This window comes from Anser cygnoides, chromosome 18, assembly GCF_040182565.1.
Source record: "Anser cygnoides isolate HZ-2024a breed goose chromosome 18, Taihu_goose_T2T_genome, whole genome shotgun sequence".
NCBI lineage: Eukaryota > Metazoa > Chordata > Aves > Anseriformes > Anatidae > Anser > Anser cygnoides.
Genome location: NC_089890.1, coordinates 8,867,293 through 8,892,070, shown reverse-complemented (window position 1 = coordinate 8,892,070; position 24,778 = coordinate 8,867,293). Strand labels below are relative to the sequence as shown.

At 41.4% G+C, this 24,778-nt stretch overlaps 1 protein-coding gene across 6 annotated transcripts in view; it reads right to left on the bottom strand.

The window, feature by feature from the left end:
* The window catches only part of PIGL (phosphatidylinositol glycan anchor biosynthesis class L), a 62,837-nt gene that overhangs the window by 37,019 nt on the left and 1,040 nt on the right, over positions 1 to 24,778 (bottom strand). For 4 of the 6 annotated variants that reach the window (XM_066979775.1, XM_066979774.1, XM_066979772.1 and 1 more), the window contains 2 exons: positions 24,194 to 24,318; positions 19,022 to 19,121 (listed from right to left, as the gene is read on the bottom strand). In XM_066979775.1, coding sequence (XP_066835876.1) covers positions 19,022 to 19,121; positions 24,194 to 24,318 — 225 coding nt within the window. Of the gene's footprint in view, positions 1 to 19,021; positions 19,122 to 23,566; positions 23,895 to 24,193; positions 24,319 to 24,496; positions 24,758 to 24,778 lie in introns of those variants that run through there. The other 2 variants (XM_066979771.1, XM_048074239.2) reach the window with 2 other exon arrangements.

Here is a 24,778-nt window from a genome sequence, read left to right as displayed (position 1 = left end):
TCGTCACCTGTTGCTAGCAGAAGTGTATCTAAATGAACATCCCCTGAGCCTGTCTTGCATTAGACACACAAGACTACAAAGAATACATAAAAAGCTGAAGAGATTCAGAGAGAATGAATCAGATTCAGAGAAATGAAGAGAGATTCAGAGATCTGCACGCTAACGGCATCATTAATTCTTGCAAGACAAGCAGTCTTGCTGCATCAGCGCAGAGCAGCTCGCATACCTGTCCGCCCAGCCGAGAGGCAGGGATAATTCACCTGCGCGGGGCCGTGCTCATGCAGCAGTACTGCTCGGGGACCCTCATCACTTACCCCCACGTGGCAATATTCTGGGGCACACCCCCATGCACGTACCTGTCCTCATCTCGGGGAGGACAGTCCCTCTGTCCCTCTCTCCCTTCCCGCCTGTTCTGCTAAATAAGAGATGAACAGAGACCGTTCTAATGGAAACGTGCTGCTCTGCCAAACCTTTCATTGAGAGATCTCCAAGTCTTAACAGCCACCTCATCCTCCTTTTGAGGTATAGCAGAGATTATGCATGCATCATCCTCCTTTTGAGGTATAGCAGAGATTATGCATGTGTATGACAAAAACGTGACTTGGAGAGGACAGAAAACCTAGCACTGCTGCAGCCAATGGCAAAAATCCTGCTCCTTAGTGGGGCTTTGCTTAGGGACTTGTCTCACATGACTCACTGGGCAGCAGAAGCAAACTGAAGTAATCCTGTCTCCCAGTCTGTCTGTAACCATTGAAGAAGAATATCTCCTGAATTTAAATCCTGAGGGTTAAACATCCCCAAATACATCACTGTTAATGAAGATCATTTTAAGGCCAAACTAATCTGGGCTACATGTTTAAACATTAAGTTCTGTAGGTTTACTTTCCTAATCTCTCCCTTTTTTCTTTTTAATTAATTTTCTGGTCATCTGTGGCTTAGAAAATGATTGATTCAGTAGATACCTACTACTCCCATATCTGGGCTTTCTTTAAACAAAGTCACAAAAATGACAAATCTTCCCCTCCATAATACTTTATTGCTTCCTATGTCCACGCTTTCGGTATTGAATCATAACTAGTGGATCACACACTCACATCTCAGCATGTACAGTTCACGGGATAAGCCAAAAAGGATTTTAAGTTGAAGGCTTGCCCAGACATCTCTTATCACAAAAATATGGAATTTTCTTTTGCTCCAAGACACTGATAAAAAATTTACTTCATGGAACATTTGAAGAAGAGGGGGGAAGAAAGAAAAACAGCCACTGTAAATCAGAATCTCTGAAACCAGACAAAAGACTGGCAGGGAGCATTTCAGGTCCTCTGCCTTGTCTCTCCCAATTAGGCTGCTCAGATGGCCAGCGACTGCCCCTGACATTATCAAAGTGGGTGCCTTACAGGCAATTTCCAACAATAACGTAAGAAGTGCCCAACACAGCAACTCAAGCACCTTAAACATCCCATTATTGGGCCTCTTTTCCACATCTGTTATCATTCTGGTGGCTGTTTCCCAATTATTTTTCAAATATCAACATTTTTTTTTTTTTTTTAATATAGGCTTTAGACCAAGATAAGGAACCTGAACAAGAGACTCCCAAACAATATGTTAAGAGGCCATAACATCTCCTGACTCCTGTCACTCCCCTGTTCACACAGTCCCATTCACATTTCGAGCTACAGATTTGCCCTGGGTGATGATGTTTAACTGCCTACCTGCAGTTATTCCCTAGGAGCTTTTCAGTGTCACTTCACACAGTCAGCATGCCCAGGAGCTTCACCTGGAGATACTTTAATGACTAACTTTTAACAGATGAATGAATGACTTTGTATTTGACTGTAAATGGTTATATACATTTGTCAATATAGTCACTTTCTCAGAATAGTTTTTGCTACTTGTAACTCACTAGTTTGCTGATAGGTTCCCAGGTTTTGGGTTTGGTTTTTGAAAACTGAGAAATACACATGCACAGGTGAAGAGATTTGTTAAGTGACACCGCAAAGCATCCACTGAGCCAGGCTTGGCTTAAAATAAAGGAATCTTGGCTCTCATTTCCATGTTCAGGTTACTGAACGCTGCCTCAAGCAAATGAGTGTGTAATAACTACTTCAACCCCTTCATCTGTTTAAGTAGTTGTGGGTACAGATGAAAACAGCTCAAAGATGCAGCATCAGCAGATTGGACAGGTACCTCCTGCAACCATCAAGTTCATTTGCCTGGCGTGATAAAGAACTGATACCCCTGCATCTGCCTGCAGATCTGCCTGCAGGTTCTGCTGAGAGGGCAAAAAAAGCCATTGGCCATTACCTTTCCACTACTGAACTGAAGCACGTGAACTCACCCATATGGATTCAGTATTTGCCCTTGAACTGGTGTAGGCTGCATTTGGCACTCTGCTCTTAGATCAATATATAACCCAAGCGTAATCTTATCTGGCAGGAACGGGGATATTAGGGGGAGGAGCACAGGCTCTAGAGGTGAGGAGAGCAGCTCTTCTAAATGTTAATGGGTTAAGAATAGAAAGGTCAAATGCCTGCCTTATCAGAAGGCCCCATGTGCAAACAGGCACCGAGCTGCAGCAATCAAAGCACAAGCTGGATATAAATGTCAGGAGTTAGTTACTGTAGCTGTAAACAGCAAAAGCAGAATGGTGGAACTGGGAAACCTCCGGAGACATTTGTAGCTAATACAGGTCAGTGGGAAAGACCAACTGCCCAGACTGGCTGGAGATCACTCGGGTATCGTAACTGCTGCGGAGCCAGACACCACTTGTGAGCTGGGTGAAGGCCCCAGCAAGGATACCGTGAAGGAAACAGTAAGTATCAACAGAATGAGCCAGTGTAGAAGGGTGGATCGACATCCTGTGCTGGCAGAGCATGGCTCCAGATTGCTCTTGCAAGAGCATATCCGTCCTGGAATAAGGATGTATGACAATGGAAACAAGAAGTCCTTCCCTACCTCCTGATAGATACAGAGAGCACTAAACAGAGCAGAAGCTGTATGAGGACTCTGTACAGAGGGTCTGCAGAGCTTCAGCTCCACTCTGCAATACCATTTTGAGCATAACGCACAAAGGGTTAGGGTGGAATAAGAGATGACACAGCACAGGAAAGGATATATCTCCCTTAACTACAATACATTTTTAGCCCTGTTCTCACTAATCCTCTTACTGGCATCCAAGGAAAGAGGCCGAAAGTTGCATCACATTGGACAGTAATCTTCTTGCAGATACAAGCAATCAATTTGAAGCAACAACAGAATATACCAACATGCACCATTGTATAAGAGCTACACCCTGGGGAGTAACGCTGCCTGGGACCTATATCTACAGTTCACCAGTACTTTCAGTCTGGCACCTTTTGCATGCAATAAGTTTTCGCTGAAAGCAATCAACCAGCCACCTTTCCTTCCCAGAAAAGCTCAGCAGTGAGCAGCCATGTTTAAGAGTGCTACTCCCTCTGTCCTGGTACAGGGATCGCCCCAGGAGATGGCTACCTGGGCTTGGGAAACAGATACAGGATAGCTACCTGGCATGGATCCCTCCTTACTGCAGAACAAAGAGCACCATTCTTCTTAGCCTGTTCCCAGCTGTAAACAGCTATCAAAGGACACGGTTAATTACTGGTTAAAACACTAAGAAGGGATAATAACTACAAATAATGCAAGGCTAAACATATTTTATCCCACAAAAGGGATAAACAAGGTTTGTCCTCATAGCTCAGAGATCATATTCTAACCATTAAATAGTTAGTTTAATTGGGAAAGATAGTATTACATTGAACAACAACAACAATAAAACACACGTATGAAGCCACTGCTCACTAAAATACAATTTTAGTTCAGTGCCCTCATGTTTGTTCCACAGAGCACCTACTCTGCAGTTAACTGGACTAGCCTCTAACCCCTGCCATAGGAGAGAACATCATAACCTACTTAAATTTGCAGGCTGCATCCTTTCTGCAGCAGAGCTCCCAAATGGGCACAAACGGCTTATTTTGTGCACCAGCATTACTCGGCATCTGTTTATCCTGCAGTCTTCTGCAAGCATCTGTTCATTCGCTGACATAGATGCTCTGCTCTTCTGCATTACCAACCCCATTTTCTGTCTCGAAACTTTACAGTTTATTAATTTGAAAGAGCGCTTACATACAGCAGCAGACATTTTTCATACGCCTGGTATTACTGAGTGCTATTAACAGCTGATGTTTCAACCCAGAAGCTATTGTATTTTCAGTGATAGCTCCAGTATGCTAATGATTTGTGACGTTTTCAGTGGGGGGAGAAAAAGCCTTTGTAAATATGGAGGATTTTATGCTTGTTACTCACAGCAAGAATGACCAGCCGTCTTTAGTGTGAGTCACATCCCAAAAGCTTCATGTGACTGACAGCCTCAAGAGACGTAACATACGTTCTGGAGAGTTTCCACAGGAGAAGAAGCTCCAGGAATAGTTCACAGGTAGGAAACGGAGTACATTTTGTTTCTCTGTGGAAGGCAACAAGAAGGGAAAGTGCCCGGATGCCAGGGATCTAGCCCTTGCACAGAAGTCCCACTGGAATTGTTCTGCTCAGACTGAGCCACTCCTGTGGCTCAGGAGCCTGATATTAACTTAAGTCCTACCTCCTCTAAGATTTACAGTGACCTAATCTGAGAAACTCCTATCAACAATCCATCCTCCTCATGTGTAGGAAACAAAATAAATCTCACAATCTGAAAAGCGTTAGTGTTTTTCTTTGATGAGCTCCATGTTCCTGTTCTAGACTCAATATTTTTCTTTACTTCTGAGCCTGAAGGCTGTAGTACTTTCCCATTTCCATAACCAATCATATCTGTGCAAAGTGAGGCAAGGAAAAAAAAAAGTGCATAACTCTTATTTCACTGTGCAGAGGAAGATGTACTGAAAAAGTTCACAGGTGCTGCACAGCCTATTGCTTTAAGAGTCTGTTCTCAGCAGGATGAAGACCACTGACTGTGCAGGAGTGGATTCAAGATAAACAGTCCAGGAAGTCACTTCTAACTCTCATTTCTTGAGCTAGGAGTTTAATTTAACTTAGTTCAATTTAGAGAGTAAGAAATACAATCCAAGCCTTCCAGCAACCTAGTGACATTTTCTGAGTCGCTACAAAGTTGAATGAAGGAATTCTTCATCCCTGGATGAAGCTATGGAGATTCTCCTACAGCTCTTTCTGTCTTCATTATGTAGAAGGCACTATTCAAAATGCTGTGTCAGCTCAGATCTTTATTGTGAGTACGTGTCTGCCTGCTACAAGTCCTCTGTATGCCTCTAAGTCTGACGTGCGCTGTCACTTTCTTGGCTCTCAGTCCCAGATGCCAACAGTGTAAGAGCACAATGGTATTACAGAACTTTCTTCACCCCCATTTAACATTGCACATTTCAAAAGACGATTGTACGAGCGTATTTATTGCAGCCAGAAGTGTTTAAAGATTCAAAGGCACTGGACAACTAAAACATCCAGCCTAGCACAACATTAAAAGCATGCTCAGGGGAGACAGTATGCAATTTTCTGACCTGTATTATTTCCATGCTGTCATTATTTTGAGGCATTGGATATTCTGCTCTTTGGTTTAAACCCAAGAATGGCACTTGAAATTTTACCATAATAAACTTTTTCAACAGACTTTGCATTTTCATTATTCTGTCCATGTAAGCCACAAGGATATTTTTCCTCCCTAAATGCCCACTCTGCAGGGAATGGTTGTGAAACTCCATTATTTCCAGGAACTGCTGGCAATCTACTGCTGTCTGTTCTTCTCAGTATTGCCTGTATTTTCCTTGTTCAGCTTTAAAAGCCAAACTTGGTTTGCAAAAATGTCTGCGCTTCTCAATGCCAGAACTGAATAAAGACTAGAACAGGACAGAATTAGATGTTTTTATTATGCTGAAAAGCCTTTCAATCACATTAAAGTCCATAAAAAAACATGAATATAAAACTGGAAGTTGATGCTCATCCTTAAATCCTATTATTCAGAAATTTTTGTAGACTTTACAAATAGCCTTTCTAAGCTCCATCTTACCTGAGCCCTATGACCAGGACAAAGTACAGCTTTTGAAGTTATAAGCACTTGGATTTTGATTATTCAGTAAAGTCAAATTCATTTGCAGAGAGAGGCTGCCTGAGTTCTCCAACATGCATGATGTCTGCTACAATTTGGTCTTCAATTAGCAGAAGTAAAGAACGTTGAAATCTATTCTCAGCTACCCAGGAAGAGAATACTCTTGAAGGTAAAGAAAGCTGGGAGATCTGAAAAAGATTCTGGATGATTCGAATCTTTTATCAGTCATGATCTGAAAGTTATAATTGAAAATTCCCTGTTACCTGTCACACTGTGATCTCAGCCACACACTGCAGTAGCTTCAAAGAATACAAGGGCTTTACTCCAAATTTACTTCAGCAGGACAAAGATTGGAATCTGGCCCCGTCCAAACAAAAACCAGACAATGGTACAGACTAGAAGAACAATCATCAGTGGATAGGGTCTAAAAACAATGAAGGCCTCTGTGATTCTGAAGCGCCTCAGTAACTGAAAAGATTCCAGCCCTATTGTTCTTCCTCTCTAAAATATCTTGGACTTCATTCTGTGCTCCTGAGGCACTCCTGACAGCTCTAAAAACAAATCTAAGAAACTCACAATTGCTTGAGTTTCTATGGCTAAATATTCTCTTGATTTCAATTTGGGAAAGCTATAATGTATGGAGAGATGTCTGAGGCCTGCTTTCTGGGAAGAGGAAATCAACCATACACAATGTCAACTGAGTTCATTCCTAAATGCAAACCACATTGGGCTGTAGAGCACGATAATAAAAACCTGCTGACCTAGTTTCCTGCAGAACAAAATCCTCTGTCTCCCTCCTCCCATTCCAAACCTAAATCTGATCTCCTTCTTTGGCAAAAGAAATTAACCCTTTGGCTAGAAAGGAAAACTCTAATAATGAGCTTTAACACTCACACAGCATTTGACACTATTAAAATAGTATATAAACAGTAACTGGTCCATCCCCACAGCTCTGCAAAAAGGTAGGGTTATTAGAGGATGAAAGCGAGACACACGCAACTTAAAATTTCTCTTCCTTCAAAAGGATTTTGTAGTGTGAAACTCCATGCTCTAAGCACTGCTTGGTAACCCATCTACATTCTCTTTATGCAAAGATAAAACCTTCATTCATGATGTGGCAAAACAATAACGGCACAGCTGAGCTTTTTCAAAAGCTGCTCCATCAAACCACTCAAGAAAGGACTATTGTTCTTCCCAAATTCTGCACTGTCAACTTACAAGTCCATTCTGGTAGATGAGAGCTGACTGAATTTGCTCCAAGTGTTTGGCGAAAGCATTCACTTTTAATGGCTTCACTTCCTCAGTGATGCAATGCTTCATTTAAAGAGATGCCTGGGGGAACTTCAGAATGGACACAGAATGCAAAAATAACTGGGCATATCGCAACAAACTCAGCCAAGAAAATACAGATGGGAATTCTCTGGTAGGATGCTTCAAAAGGCAGCTCTGGATCACACTGCTGCAAAGCAGCAGTCAGCCAGCAGTGTTTGGGGAGCCTCAGATTCTAGACTCCTGTGAACACCTTTACTACTTCACACTGAAATGGTCAACTGGAGCTTTCAATCGCCTGTCAAACTGGCTTTTATTAAAGGAAGAACAGAGGTAAAAATGCTATGCTTAACTGCTAAATAGCTTTACAAGCAGTCTTTTACAACAAGGTAGCAAAGTGCAACCTGCAAGTGAAATTGCTAACAGAGCTCTACTGCAGCCAGGGCTTTCATCATCATTCCGAGCAAGGAAACGCTGCAGTAAGTACAGTTTCATCATGCCTTGCTCCTTTACGAAGTGAGATAGCTTCGCCAATATCCAGACAGCACACAATACCCCAGGACCTGAAACCCCTCCATCACCACATGCTCCACGGGCATCTGTTCCACAAAGGACGCAGCAGCTGAGTTCCTGACGAGCTTCCAAATAGGAATCTCTGTAAGGCAAAGTTTGGGAGCCTCTGCTTTAGAAAGTAAGAAGACAGCCTCATTTACTAGCATACCAGTGGAGAAAAGACAGGCAAGTGGTAACTAACAGGCATGCTAGCAGTGCCTTTCCACCTGTGAAGGTACTGTCTCTTTCACTTTGTCAGGCTGCAGGGAAGCTGTTACGAGAACGGCTTGCAGAGCGCAGACAGCGCTTCACATGGTGCACTGCAGCTATGCAGTACCCTTCAGGTAGTTTGCAAGTAAAGGACAGAGAACCTGGATTAAACAGCTCTGCAAAGGTTGTCGCAATTATGTCTGTTCTCTGGCTGCTGCGTTTTCACAAGTAAACACCATACAAGTTTCTGCTCCAACTTTGAAATGAGGAAGGCAAAATTCTGAGTTCTCATTGAGTCATTACTAACATCGGTCAGGGTTAGGAATGTGGTGATGGAAAAAGAGCATCTTTATTCATCATATCTGGTCCCTGAGGGGTTATGAGTTGTATATGCTTATTTTATTGACACAAACAAGTTTTAATTTCTATTGTCTTGCAGAGGAAGAGCAGGCTGAATTCAATTCTGGCTCACACATCATCTGCAACCCTAGCCAAATCCCAGACACACAACTTTTATTACTGGGAGGATGTCAGAGGCAAAAGACACAGCTGGATATTCAGATCGCAGTCTGAGTTTTGCTGTGTTGGCAGTTAGACAAACCAGCTTTTGATTTGTATGTAAACAGAGCCAATCTGAACTGGAAGGTCATTAAGAGAAACCATATTTTACACAACATCCATTGTACAATTGCTTTTCCAACTTTCCCCATACTAACATTTTTTTAAAAACGTCTTTGTCTTCTTTTGTTGACTGTTTCAGTGCCAATTTCTGGTCCTACTGAAGTCAATGGCCAACTCCTACTGATTTTGATGGACCAGAAGATTGCTCTCAGGAAAGAAAGAAACAAGTCCAAGTTTCTACAGCTCCCATTCTACCACCTATGCAGAAGAACTGAGTTGATGTAGACCCAAAACAAATGTTGTATAAAAAACAGAATTTGTAAGTCTACACAAACAGAAGCATCCTCACAAAAATTCCACTGAGTTTTTATAGTGTCTGCTGTCTAAGCATTGTTCACTTTCATCTTGATTAAAGTCTTTTATTTTTCATAGGAATACCGATCTTGATTTATTACCCAGAAGCGACATCCACAAAGAAAATCTTTTTTTCTGTCCTGACTCCATCTCCTTAAGTAAAAAAAAAAAAAAAAAAAAAAAAAAAAAGAGTCCCACTGAACGCCCTGAAATTTTTAAGGGGGGTGTAAATTCTCAGGAATTTCCTTCATGCCACGATCCTGTCCCTAAGCCCCCTATATTGAGGATGCCCTTCTGCAGCACATCAACTCAACCCTTTGAGCCTGTCATAGAAGGAGATGCTTCCCACCCATCCCTCAGGCACTGTACGTACTACTTCCCAAGTTCTTTTACCAGCTGCCAGCGTAGGAGATGCCCTCTGACTTCAATGGGAATTTTGAAACTGAAGTGAAGAAATGAGGATTATACTGCTGGCATTCAGCAAGACAGCATATCGTGGCATTTAAAGTGGCCCAACAGCCTTCGACACTACGCCTTGTAATTGGAAACATTCTGTGCTTAACCAGCCTAATAAAGGCCTCGCTCCCAAGGCTCAGATATTGATTATTCCATAATTTTTCTAGTGACTGTCTGAACTAGCCAAGTTAGATGAAGGGAATGGGAATAAAACAACTGTTTTTAATGTCATAAGGCCCTTGGACACGCTGAAACTTCTCGTCTCCCAGAGACTGAGGCAATTCCAGGGAAGTTACTGCAATTACCTCCAATTAAAGTGTGAACACACACACACACTAGCTGCAAGTGCTACTGAGTACACCCAGGGTACTGGCCTTTAGGAAAAACAGGAATTGAGGGAATTGCCCTTCGCTAGACTGAATCCCAAAGGGGAGGTTTGACCAAGAGAGGCTGCAAATCCCCTTCCTCTGTTTTCCTGCACAGTAACTATCTTACAGTCAGAAAATGCACATCCATTGCAAATGCAACTGCATGGTTTCCAAACCATGTCATAGCCTCAGATCTCACAGCCCTGTTTTAACTGAGGCACTCAGCGTTTTGTACTTTAGCTACAATTAAATTAAGATTATAAGAACACAGAAAGAAACCACACAATTCTTGTGAACAAGGCGTTAACGCCCAGTCCATTATTGTAAGAAGGCTTTTAAGAGTGTTCCCAGTATAAATCAGAATACATTTTCCCTGAGTAAGCTGGGTGGAATGCAGAGATTCAAAAGCTTAAATCGAATCCGTGCTAGAATTTTTTGCTTGTTCCTCCCTTTGATTAACTTACTGTGACTACTTGGTGTAACTGCTACTCTTTAAGGAAAAGAGTTAACCATTTTCTCTTCTCTGATAAAAGACCCCAGCCTGCCTATAATTATCAGCAAGGCGTTTGCAGCTCTAGGTTAAAATGAGCGACTAGCAGAGATGCTGCTGGGCATCGCAGTATGGATTATCAAAGCAGTGAACCTTTCAGGGGCAGGGAGGAAACGCCTGTCATTCTCCATTAGTCCCCCAGAGTGTCTGTTAGCAGAACACGCTGCACTGTTCCACTGGCAAAATAATTAGGTTGTTATACTTTGTCATGCTTAAAAGGCAACACTTGGGCATAACTGTTAAAAAAAATAATCTTATGACTGTATCTTTCTAAATTGGTAGTTTACTAGTATCATAAAGAAAGTCCACTCCAAATATTTAACTCTGAAAACCTTACATTTTATACTGGAAACCAGAACACCCAAAGACACTTCTTTCTGCATGGACACAAGTGGTCTAGTTACAAAATCGCTCCAGTCGGCACATCTGTGCTAGCAGGAGACATCAGCTCAGGATGTGAACCACCAGCAAATGCAGAATGGGTCACTGACGTTATCTTTGCTCCAAAGAAGATGCCTGTCTTCTTTGACATATGTGGAGCACTTCTAAAAGCCATGAATGAGAGAATAGTAAAAGGCATTTCTGAGGGTACAAAATATGTGAGAACAAAAAAAAGATTTCTAGTGGATTGTCCTGTCCTAGTGCATTTCCCTGTCTTCAGCCCTAGCCAGTTTTGCCAGACTTCTGAAACACTGTCATTATACACAGCCTAATTTATTTTCTTACTATCAATGTACCAGTGCTGATGGTTTTTGAGTCGAATCAAGCTTGCATCAGTTTAGTGGGATGACTGGGATCCCTATTCTCATATTTCATGTTTTAGGATAAGTATTGAAGTCTTTATTCTGCTAAAATAATCTTGAGCGTTAAAAGTATAAATCTCGAAAGTTTTTGATCTCAGTGTATTTTGATTAGATTTCCGTAAGGACACATTGTACCTAATCAGTACTTCTTCACTTCCCCCAGCATTTATTCATAGCCCTTGGAGATGGACTACTTACTGCTCATTGCTCTACAGAGGTAATCTGGGGGACACGTCCCTTTAGCACTGAAAAGATCATTTCCCCTTTCACCACAGACCCTTCCCCCTCTTTGTACAGCAAGAACGTTATTTGTGCTAGAACGCTGAGAAAGGACCTGATTCACAGAAGCCTCTGGGAAGCAAAAAGGGCAAATTTCCTTATTGAGGAAAATGGCTTTCTTACATCAAAATAGCTAAACCTACTTACTGCAATACAAGCCTTTGTTTCAGAAAGCAGCTTTCCTAGAGGGCAGACAGAAGAATTTCCAGAATTCAATTCCAGAATTTCAATCCCCAGAAGAATTTCCTCTTAAATTATTGCATAGAGCAACACTTACAATAGCAGAAGCCTGAAAGCAGATTTCAATATAAGCCTTTGCATAAAGTGTTCTGATGACCTAAAATATCAGTAAAAAGCATTTGTATTCAGGATGATTATGGGTATGCTTCATTCAGAAAATGCAGATTGATTTCACTGTAATACACACTGAATGTGCAACCAATTTTCATCTAAGATCTTTTGTTCCCCCTGACGTCATTCTTAATTAGAGAAAACTCTGCAAAAAAATGAAGAACTTTACAGCATGGCTGAGGTAGATAAGACCAAGGGAATCCCGTCACTCACTAATGAAATACGCAGCCCTACTAGAAAAATTGCACCGCAGCAATTGCAATCAGCACATAACTCAGTGCTTTAGAATTAGCAATAAAATAAAATGTCAAAGTATAATACCAGGAGGAACATAGGAAAACAAAATGCAACTAATTACCACAATTACTGTAGCAGAATAAAAGCTATTAAACACTGGTCCCAAAGCACAACGTACAAGAACAGGGAAAGAAGAAACATCAGGAAATAATATAAACTTTCTGATTAGAAACATATAAGTAAAATAAACACATTTAAAAGAAAAATCTCAGATACATTCAGTAAGATGCCAGAGGTCTGCAAATGAGTGAGTCAGAAACTGGTACGAAATCACTGAAGGTTTTCCCACCAGGCTTAGCGGCCAGGATTTTGTTGTTGAACTTCTCCTGGTGCCCTCAGTTTTCAGGCAAGCTTTCATAATTGCAGTACGTACTCTCACTACACAGCTCACATATTCAGCTCACATGCACTCAGCACGTTGCATTCAAACCCATAAAACCATCAAAGCACAACCTAAGTACAGCAAAACCAAACTGGATCAATTGGACCTACTCCTTAACTGTCTATATGCATGCTTTTGAATTCTAATCCAAAGGTTTTCAATTATATATTTCATTCTCCAAAAGGTCCAACTGTTTCTATATCTTTCTTATTGTCACAGTCAGATACATACACTATTTATTTAAGGATGTATTTTTCCCATGACCTTACAGACACTTCTCTGACATGGAGAGCTTGGGGAAGGAAGTTTGTTGCAAGTTGAACATGAGGAAGTACAGTATAAGCCTATTTACCTTGTATGGAAAAAAAAAAAAAAAGACCACCACCAAAGAATAATTATATTAAAAAATAATAAAAAAATAGCTTCTCTGCTGTCTCAAAAACTTGCAGTTAGCCTGTGAATCTGCATGGGAAAATGTCCTCTCTCCAGAGCATTGTCTAACTAGAGCCCTTTTGGACTTAAGTGAAATAATAATAATAAAAAGTGTATGCAGTGCAATTTCCATGGAAACTCAGAAATAGATCTAACATTACTTGCAGTAAGTCTTTGTACTGTGAGTGGAAAATTTTCTAGTTTACACAAATCCCAGCTATTATTTTCTTTGCAGTGCAAACACAGGCCAAATATTTTCTGTCATATTAAAGATACAAATGGTCAGTTTTACTTTCTGTCCAGTACAAATGTGCACAAAAGGTTCAGAAGCTGCAGTAAAATTTCTGATACTTATCTTTCCATTAACCCAAAACAGATATTAGAAAATAAAAAGAATAATTTTGGCTTTCTTTTCACTTGTTCTTTTCGGAAAGTGAAAACAGCTTAAAAAACGTCTCCTGTTTACATGCGACATTACAGACTGGAAGACAGCCAGAGCATTGGCAGATGTGCCCAGCGTTAATGGGAGCTTAACTAACTCTTCATATTAGATCAATTAGATGCTAATGTTTTCCATATACCAGGAGAGAGAGCTTGCTAGCTCAGGAGCATCTATTCAGATTAATTACTTAAAGATATGTATCAAAATCGTTGTATTTCACGAACTTTAACAGCTCATGAAAAGCTAATGCTATAAAATTACTCCTGATAGGCCACCTTTCTATGCTGCCAGCCCCAGTGCTGCCATCACTGAATTAAAATCTATCATATAGATGATGTTTGTGCTCACAGTATTTTTGCTATCTTCGGAGAACCTACAGCTTTACCGAAATAACAGGTATTATATGAAAGTCCCGTAGTTGACATATACTTAGGGCTTTCAAATAACCAATTCTTCCTTTCTTTTGTTATTGTACTAAGCACAGACACAGAATCAATGACCATGAATTTACTGGACTTTCAGAGGTACTTGGTAGTTTGCATGCAAAGAAAACAAATGTACTAGAAGAAAGAGTGCATTAAAGGCAAGTTTGTTTCTGTTTTCAAAGTTGGAATTTTCATGGCAAGACAAAACCCTTCTCAGTAGTATTTTGCGAACTGGAAAACTATAAGTACTACTGACTGGGCTAAATGATAATGTATTTCTGTGTTGTATTACATCTCCTTACACTCTGTTATCTGCAAGCCTACCCTAGAAAAACAATGAATTCAGAAAGGCAGTCTGACCTGTGAACCATATAACTGATAACATTAAGATTTGGCAGTCAGTGGGTGTGGGCTAAAAAAGAGGTATGTCTATGATTAGCAAGACTTTGTTAGGATGAATCAAGATTTACTTGTAAACAAGAGCTTACAAAGAAATCCAGTTTCAAAACACCATATTAGTATCCTTGTTACGAAGGTAAAAGCGAGAAGCACACTGTCATACTGGATCCAGAAGGTCTAAATTGCATTTTAACTCACAGATCAAAACCCTTTGCTCTAGACAATTGAAATGAACAGGGGATTATGCACAACTGCTCTTTGTGACTGTTTAGAAAAAAAAAAAAAAAAAAAAAAAAGCTTGCTTAGATTACAGTAATTCAAATTGTAGTTCTCAAAGTCCTTAAAATTCCATTTACCAAAGACAGCATTTTCAGGATGTGAGCAGAGGAAGCTGCCCATTGAGCCTGTAAAGGAAGGGCATGATATCTAAGGCACTGAACATCACCTGCAGAATGCTGAGTACTGCAAATCAACAAAGAGACCTCAGTCAAACTGGAACATGTCCAGCCTCTCCTTGGGCTGGATTTTAACAAAACGTTCAAAGGAACTTTTTTGATGCAACCATATAATCTCAATTAAAATTGTTCATGTAATTGTTCATCAAGTCGTGTGATTTTTTTTTTCCTCCAATCTCATCTGTTCTGGCTTTCTCAACCAGAAGCGAACTCCCTACAAAACAGACTTTCAAGTCCAAAACCATTGCAATGACTTGTGACCTAATAACTGGTTTTGGAGACTAGAGCATTTTCATTTCACTGTGTTCTCAAGACCGGGCAGAGCAACAACCACGAAAGCATGAGGGAGTGCCACATCAAAGAACAGCACCCAAATCAGCCCTTATGTAAACATTTTTATCCTCACTTTGTTACTGAAGCACTCCTTCCTGCGTATTCTAAAGTAAAAGAAAGGAAGACAAAGCATCTGTGTGTTTTAAGGTAACTGAGGACTTGCTTTTTACTTGTGGAAGCTCTCTTCTTGCTAAGCTGAACCTCGTCTTTGCCCCCCATCTCACAGTAAGATCACTTACTCAGACTTGTTCTCCTAAAGATGGAAGGAGTTCTGCTCTGCTCAACAAATACTCATGTCCTTCACGCAGATCATTTGCTCCTGTATTACCAGAGCAATTTAAACTTTAAACCACAGCTGGCAGTGAAGTCTAAAACATGCCGAAAGAACGACAGAACTTTTGGCAAAACTTAGCTGTCCCTTTTTTGTTTGCGGTACAGTCAAATGCTTTATAAATTGGATCCTTCTGCAACCACAGAAATGTCCAGCACTGGAGCCGCCTACTATTTTAGACGTATCATGGTAGCAGATTTGCCAGTTGACTTAGTCTTTGTGTTTGTAATAGAATTATCATTCTAATTAGAATAATAAGAATTATTTACCTCTCCTATTTTAGCTATAGTCACTCTACCTTCACTGCAAATCTGCAGAACTACAGCAGTTTCTGTGAAAATCAAATTAGTACCATGCCACTGTAAGATAAAGCCATCAATCTTCCATTTTTATAGCCACAAGAAGGTCCGTTCTTGCAACACATAAAATGATCAAAATGTGCCAAAAGCACAGAGTTTACACCGCCATTTCTATCATTAACGAAGTGACTTTTCTCTTACATTTTTTCAAACCTCACTCCCTTGCTACTCTTCCCTCATCCAGCACCAGAAATAATTGTGGCAGTCCAGAAATTAACTCTGTACAGTGCAAGTCCTAGTTCTGGGCTGGGCTGCTCCATTTTTTAAGCATACTGTGGGAATGGTAACAGAAAGTGGGCTGTAAAACCTTTCTCCTGCAAAATCAGCTCTTCACTTGGTGTAGTGCTGGCACTATGATAATTACACACCAGCTCAGGAGACACCTCTGCAAGTGTGGTGTCTGACCTGTACTATTCACAAGTAGGAAAAGCCCAGTGCTCTAAACTAAAATAGTCCAAAACAGGCTGTCTGCACATCAATCTGCTCGTCTACAATAACCGCGTGCTACACTGTCATGCATGTCCCTTTATGCTCCTAGATATGCCCGCTACAACAAAAGGACTTTTCTACAGGAGATTCACGTGGGCCTCCATTATCCAGGGTTGAAATGTGGGTACAGTTTGCGACTATATTTGTGCAGATTTTACTTGTCTTTAACTGAGGGAACAAATATAGTAACTACATCAAATACACACTGAAGAATCAGTGCAAAGTAGTTGTCTGATAGAGACTGAATAGTCCTGACCTAGGAATCCCGGCTATACTTGAGAGAGTCATTGTTTAAGGCAAAGGACTTCTTAATAAGGCTTTGGTCTTTAACACAGATTGCATCACAGATTGACTGACTGAAGCTTTCTCTTTACAAGTTCACACAAAACTCAAAATGTCATGTTGATTTTATACCTGCCTGGCCAAGTGAGATTACAGAGCAAGTCAATCACCTTGCCTTTCAGACAGATTTCCCCTTTTACATCTTGAAAATTCTACTCACTCACTTGTAGATTATGCAAAGAAAGAGGAAGCAGCATGACTCAGCTCCGCACTACAATGGCTGGAGCAGATCCAGACCTAGCAATCCTTTGGGCTTTCCTTACCAAAATACAAGTCTGCAGCTTGGATAATGTAAAGCATGCAGTGTTTGCATAAGAAATGTTAGATGGCAGCATGCCAGCTACAGTCCTTAAGCATTGTGCTAGTGCTTTTCATTTATGGAACGTTATCTTCTGCAGAGATAGGATGAGAACAAAAAAAAAAAACAAAAAAAAAACAAAGGGGTCTGATCTTAAAGAGTGCCTAAAGAAGACAAAATGCTCAAGAGGAACAGCCGTCTCAACCGTATTCCCTGACATGAATTTCTGTGGAAACCTAGTGGTAGACAACATTAATTTACGAAGTTTCACATCATGCCATATTGGCAAACTTTTTTGTATATTGTGTAAATTAAAGAAGGGGGAGCAGAGGTATAGAAAGCTACTGACCTTAAGAAAACCAGGAACTCTGAGTAAGTTTAAAGAACTTTGAGTCCCAGTGCTTTGTCTAAACCACTGGAAAATACAGCTACTTCAAAATTCAGTGTCATCTCAAAATCATTCCTGATCTTCTACCATTTTGCTAATACCTGATCCACAGCTGTTTTTTCATAAAGCGTGCCCACAAGATGAGCTATTGCAGAGCATATAATGCACTGTAAACACACTTAGCTGCTCTGTATAAACAAGCTCTGAGCAAAATTCAGCAAGAACTTCAGCTGACTCCCTGAATGCACAACAGTTAGATGATTTGATGGTTATCTCACAGCAATCTACCATCTGAGATAAAGGCCTCAAATCTAAACTGTTTTTTCAGAACAGTATTTTACATCCTAGTCCCATGTCCAAAAGCTCTGAGAAATGGCATGCATCTGTCTTTTCAAGCACTGCATCCGCTGGTAGAAATTACATATCGGTCACTGTTTTCACAGATGTGCATCAAAGTAGCAATGAAAGTAATAAGGAGGCATGATCCAAGCTATTTCTCTGGTATTACTTGAAGAAAGCAGCCCGCCGGACTGCGTACATTGGGGGATGATTGAGCAGTATTGGGAAACTTACATCACATTCTAACCAACCTCACATTGCATTAGAGGATGAAAGGCCAGTAGGCTGCTGGGCACCGTGGAAATTTCAAAAGATAGTTCATTTAGCAAACTTTATGCTTAGCAAAGCTTAGCGGCTTTTCTCCTTAGTCCCCCAGAAAAGTTCTGGGCATTGTCATATGATTGCACTACAAAACATGAAGTTATCCAAAGCCAGTTCATGAGAAGTGAGCGGAAACATCTCTTTTCGTTCCAAAGGAAAAACAACTCCTATGCTGTTTTCCTAAGTGAGCTGAAAACTTGGAGAGAAACCTAAAGCTAAAAAAAGCAAAGAACTCAAGAGGATTCATATTCTGGACTGTGGTTTCTGTTGCCTTAGCTCAAGGGAAAATATGTTCATGGGAAAAAGGCCTGCCTGGAGCCAGATTTTTTTCAACTCTGACTTTTCTAGTTGGCATGGCTTTAAATCAGTCTGTTTCTATTAAAGATACTTCTTCATAACCAAAAATGTTCTTTATGGATTTTATGATAGCTGTTTACAATTGAAACAACCAGTTGTGTCTCCCCAAAGCACACACACAGATAAGTTTCTGCTGCCAGAGTGGCTTCTTTGGACAGGACTACTTTTGAAAAACTGCTCTGTTAGAGTGGTGGCTATGAAAAATACACAGGGCACTGTATTGTTTTATAGTCAGCATGACAGCAGATCTGTTTATATTGTTATCTTATCATGGAATTCAGACTTAAGCATAAGTTATCTGTAACTACATTATAATCACGTGAGAGAGTAAGTGCAACATAATGATAGTGCCAATCCTCTGAACAGTTTTATTTTCAGCCACTGACAATGCAGAGAAGACTTCTCTGTAAGCGTCTTTGATAACAATGCGAAAACTGTAACACAATGTGATCCTATTGCCCAAACAGACCTTGCCAGACCCCTACAACTAGGGCTATCATTAATCAAAGTGCTGTATCAACACAGCTTACCCGAAGAACACCAATCCCCATTATACACTTGAATCGTCTTCTCTATTAATTAGATTTCCTGAAGTTAAGAGTTAACAAGAATTTATTATATGGTCTTTTTTTTCAGGTTCCTTGGAACTTTATAGAATGATACAGTAAGCTTTCATGGAACATTAAAGCAAACTCCACCCCTTATTTAAAAGCTGCAACTAAATTATGCTAAAAATGAAAACTGCTTACCTGTGATCAACAACTGTTACATTGGAAGCAGGAATTCCCAAAAGAGAACAACTCTGTTCCAGTTCTTTCTTACGAATCTCTCCTTGATTGTAGTAGTTTCCTGAAAATAACAAACAGCAACATCGTCTAGTTTAGTTTAGGTCACCTCAAAGCAGTAAGCATGAGCATTACATTAAATAAAAGGGCATAATTTCAGGAACGGCATCATTGAAGAGGAGAAACTCCATAAATTTTCCTAAGTAAAACCCAGCTCAATTCAGGCAAAAATGCTGAGGCAAACTTCTGCCAACCTTTACTACATGAGCTTGTTTGGCAAAGGTATCAGAAGCTGCCATGTCTAATCAGATCAGTTGTCCAAGAAGCCCAGTATCTTCCTTCTAGTAGAGGCCAAAGTCATGCTTCTGCTAAAGACATGGGAGATCTTCCAAAAAACAACTCTGGAATAATCTGCTTAGGCAACTGCTTCCAACCACCTGTTTGATTAGTGGTATCTTATTCCTTGAAACATCAAAACTTCTAGCTCTTCTTTTTTTCTTTTTTTTTTTTTTTTAATTTAGGCTGTTTTATTTTTGTACATACCTAATCCTCTTCTGAGTATTGTTAATTTTCAGCAATATTTAATAGCTCTTTTGATGAATTCCAAAGGCTAGCTATACTTTGTGACAAAATAAGGAATCTTCTAACGGAGTATACATGTATACATGGACTGTTTACACATTATTTGAACGCAAGTCACCAGTATACTACAAAAGAATTGAGCAAGATCTTTTCATAAACACGGGAGAAACGTCCTTTCTAGTGAGGTGACTAGAAGTTGTTATCACTGGCAAATTTCCAGGTCGTCTCTGTGAAAGAGGTCATTGGGCCTTAGTCCACTTTAAAGACAGGTTTATTCACAACAAATCAGTAATAATTAACCTTCTCAGAATGGGCCAAAGAGTCACTCCTCCTTCACCATTAGAGATGGTGCCATGAACCCTTAACAGCACAGGCCCGTAGAGCCAAGTTGAACAGCAAGTCCAAAGTCCTTGGAAAAGAACTGTCCCGAGGTGTATTCTTTAAGTGACTAAAGTTTATAGTATATCCTGGACCACTGCTAATAAATAGAAGTTGTCATATAACACTAAGACATCACAACAGAAGATGGTGATGAAAATAAAGGATTTTAGGAAATAAGTAATTCCATCATAAAAATCTGTTTTGAGATAAGGATTTCTCAGAAATCTGCATCATTCACAGAGGAAATTCTGGCAGAAGCTATGATTGCAAAGAACTTATAGAACCAAAAAAAAAAAAAGACAGTAAATTTAATTGAGATAAAGCATTTTGGAAAAGTTACAACATAATAGATATCCTTAGACCAACAACTAGTAGGGAAACACTTAAAACACTGCCTCCTTTTTCTCTAATTCTTTTCTTCTCATCCTGCCCTCACATTACCTTCCCTTTTCTTTGTATCAGCCATGCAAAGTCCATGCCAGAGCTGCAAAGGCCCCTTCCAGAATGTTACCCCATGCAAAGCAATACTTGCAAATCAATTTTAACTTTGAAGTAAAAAAAATGGAAATATACAGCAGAGTATTAATGTATGATTCAAGTCTGTAGTCAGCTGTCTTGCATTACACTAGAACTTTTTTTATTGTTGTGGGTGTGAGTCATCTAAATCTAGCATTTCTCTATAGCAGTGTTGCAATCTGAGCACTCGCTAGCAAGCTTTGTATAATATGCAAAGAGGTGAAAAATAACCAGAAAAAAAAAAAACAAACAAAAAAAACTCTTCTTGCAGACTGGGAGTGAATGATTTCAGGAAACTATGACAATGATTATCTGTGGGTTTGCTGAAGAACACATCAGCTTGGTCTGCAGCATGCAGCTTGGATCACAAGTTCCAGCTGAGCAGAGTTAAATTAAGTGTGCACCTTCCCTGGATGAATTACATGAGTCCTGCAGGGCTTATTTTAGACTGATTTCTTTCACAGACTTTAATGACACTAGTGTTTTAAGATAACATATCTTATGCTGCAATGCAGTGTAGTAACAGACTGCACGTAATATTTTATCCAAATGGTACCACTGTTCTCAAAATACCTAACTTTTACTGAACTCAAACAAACAGATCCGTGTTCCACAGTTTGATAAATGTGTTAGGACGTTACGAATGTATAACGCTAACAAGAAAAAATGGGCAGCTATCGAGAGCAAAACCAGCTGAATAGCTGATGCCGCTGGACCTCATCCACGGAGCACTCACAATAGAGAGTCAGCTACTACAGAGAGCAAAGCACATTTATACGGAGTTATTAGTTCAATCAAAGATTACTCAGTGTGGAGAAGACTTTTCTTTCACAGGGCTGTAACTCTGATTCATTTCTAAGGCATTTTGATTGATATCTGAGAACTGCATTACAACGGATCCTAAGTAATGATTGTGTTTCAGTGTCACAATTTACAGAGTCTTTGATCAACTCACTTGTCATCACCAATCATACAAACAATGACAGGATGAGCCATCTGAATCACCCAAAAGACTATTAAGAGGCACAAGAAAAGCTGTTAGCTCAATGAATGCATTTTCCTATATGGGCTGCTAGTTCCATTACGAAGGCATGCAAGCCATGCAATAGAAGACAGTGTCAAACATGCTTAATGTTTCATGTCACTGAATCGAGAGTGCCATAAAGAACAATAAAAAAGAGAATCTGAATAAAATAAGCAGAAACACAATACTTCTTTGGAAAGTTTTCTAATTCCAGCAATGTTTTAGTCCTGAAAACTGCAATGGCAGAGTTGCATGTCAATAATCTCTTCATAGCTCTGAAAAATCCAAACAGGATCCATGGAGTTTTGTACCTCAGCAAAGAGGACTGAAAGCTTGCTCTGCTCTGCACTAAATCTTGAATAGGAGGGATACAGCAATCAGTAAAGTCATTGCACCATCAGAGTTCAGCAATACCTTAACTTGGTCTTCTCACCGCGATAGTCTGTTACGACAGAGAGGTGTGGGAACAAAGAACAAGAGTTGGCAGTGAACAAGCTGGAGCTTTCCAAACTACAGAGGTCCCTTTTCCCAAATACAAGTCGCTGTCACTGTGAGATGGAAATGTTTGTAGCCTAAGATACTCCTCCCAACAAACATAAAATATCTTTAGCTTTCACCACAGACTTATGAATTCTGGTACAGCAGTATGGGTCTGAAAGATCATTTAAGATGCGGTTGCTTCCCATACCCAAAAAACTCTGACAAGGTAATCATAATGAAATGCAGAACAGTACTGTTGCATAAGGCACAACAGCACAACCTTGAATTCATCAGAAGAATAACTGATTAAGTATCAGTTGCACATTAAAAAAAAGTAATCTTGATTTTTAGTAGATTATGAGAAGAACACAAGACAACAGTGTCAAGCACTGTGAAAGTCCCTTGTGATATTTGTCCTCCGAGAATCCCTCCATTCAATTCAGCCCCAGACAATTCAGCAGGACTAACGATTTGACTCTTTGGTTACTGTGCTTCAAAAAATGATGTGAGCCAGCTGGAAGAGAGTCCAAAGGAGAGCAACGAGAATGACCAGAAGTTCAGAAAACAGGATTTATGAGGAAGATTGAAAGAAATTGTGTTGTTTAGTCTAGAAAAGATAATACAGGAAAGGCAGATAACAGCCTTAAAAAAAAAAGTCAGAAGCTGCTATGGAGGGATACTCTGATTGCCACATTCACGGCAGATCGAACAAATAAACAAGCTTAAATCACTCCAATGATTCAGGACAAAGTGATTTGAAGAAAAGCTAATGTAGCACTGAAACAGACCACACAGGCCGAGGAACCTCCCTGGAGGTCCTGGAGAACACTCCTCTCCAAGAAACGAGGACACCACTGAGGCTGCCTTTCAGCCAGCTGATGGACAGCATGACCTCAGCTTCTCTTTGGGGCTGTTCTTCTCTGATTAGACTGACATGCAACTGGTATCTTTAGATGTGTTACTGTGAGTGTATCGTTACAGTGCAATAAAACCGGATCACCTAAAGCAAGTCCTCTACGAGACCACAGAATTACAAGATGCAAAGAATAAAACAATGCTTTTATACAACTTAATGACATTTCCATGCAATTTGAAAGTGTGTCAGTGCTGCAGCATGAGATTTGATTGTGGAACCATAGCGGTTTGGATATGTAAGAGGATTTTAACACTTCTCAAGCTACTAAAACCCTGCAGGAAGCAGCATTTTGGCTGCAGACACGTATGCATGGTCACTCCAACGGGTGGCAGGACAGGACGACATGCCACAGCCCAGAATAGTGCCCAAACCCCAAGACGAGAGGCACGGCAGGGCCTTTGCTGCACAGTTCTTCCCCAGCAGCTGCCTGCTGCCACTGCAACGGAGGCCGAGAGGGTCAGCACAGCAATGACGTCACGCGGGGGGGGCACCACGATGACGTCACATCCCTTACAGCCCCGCGCTGACGTCACGGCCGGGCCGACACCTAAAGGGGGAAGGTGGAGGGGGGGCAGCCGGCTGTCCCCGCCGCGTCCCCCCGTCCCCTCACCTGCGGAGCAGCACAGCACCGCGGGGCGGCCGCCGGCCCTGCCCAAGGCGAGCAGCGTGGGGGCGAAGAACATGGCCTCGTCATCAGGGTGCGCCGTCAGCACCAAGGCGCGGGCGCCAGCGGCCTCCCCCGCCGCGCTTCCCCTCGGGGCGGCCGCGAAATGGCGGCGCAGGCGGCGGGCGCCCCCGAGCAGCACCAGGACCAGGACCAGGACCAGCACCGGCAGTACGGGCAGCCCCCAGCCCCACCACCCCGCTGCCATAGCGACGGGCGCCTCACGCTGCTCCCCCGGCGGACCCGCGAGGGCCCGCACGAAGGTTCCGCGGCACCAAAGGTCCCCCCCCGCCGCCTCCTCCTCCCCGCCCATCTCTGTCCCGCCTCCGGGCGGGGCCGCGCACCGGCTGCTCAGCTCCAGGGCTGGCCAGGGAAAGGAGAGCTCAGGGGGCACCCCGGCTTCGTCCAGCCGGGAACAGGACCCCTCAGGAGGGGCTATAATAAGGGCCAGGCCCGTTAGTGCGGGAAGCCAAGGAGAATGGGGCCAGCCGGCCCTGTGCGCACTGCCTGACCCTGCATGGACGTTAACGAGTAATAAGCAGCAGTGACAAACTCAGGCTGTACTGCGTGTACCTTCTGTCCCTGTGCTGTGTGGCTGCAGAAGACGCACAAGCGAAAGCTCAGAAGCAGGGCACGAGGAGCACATCTTCAGAGACACTTTCTGCTGTCTGCAAATCTGTCGGTTATCCTGAGCGCAGCTACAAGGGAAAAAAATGTTTGGATATGTCTCAGAAATGAAGTCAACCGCTGGAGAAGGTTACAGAGCAAAAGAAAGCAGGAAGTAGTAAAATAAATATGCAAAAGGCAGTCATACACGGTGGCTTGGAAGCTTTGCTGTTTAAGACAAATAGGCAACATGGAAGACAAGCACGTTACCTCAGCCATGGAGCGTGGCAGTGGGTCAGGTTCAAAGAGTCAAATGGGGAAAGCAATTTAGCAGAATTCAGCATCTGAAGAACACCTAAAACCTCTCAAGATGCTTGCCTGACTTGCCCTCACGCTTCTATTTGGATATCTATATCGTTAAAGTGAATTGAGGCAGTCATCCTGTGTATTGGGATAAAAGACTGCAACCACTTTGCCTTGGGGACGCCTCATGTCACACTAACGTAGCACTTAGCAGAGTGGAACTCAGCTCTGGTACTAACGACAGACTTC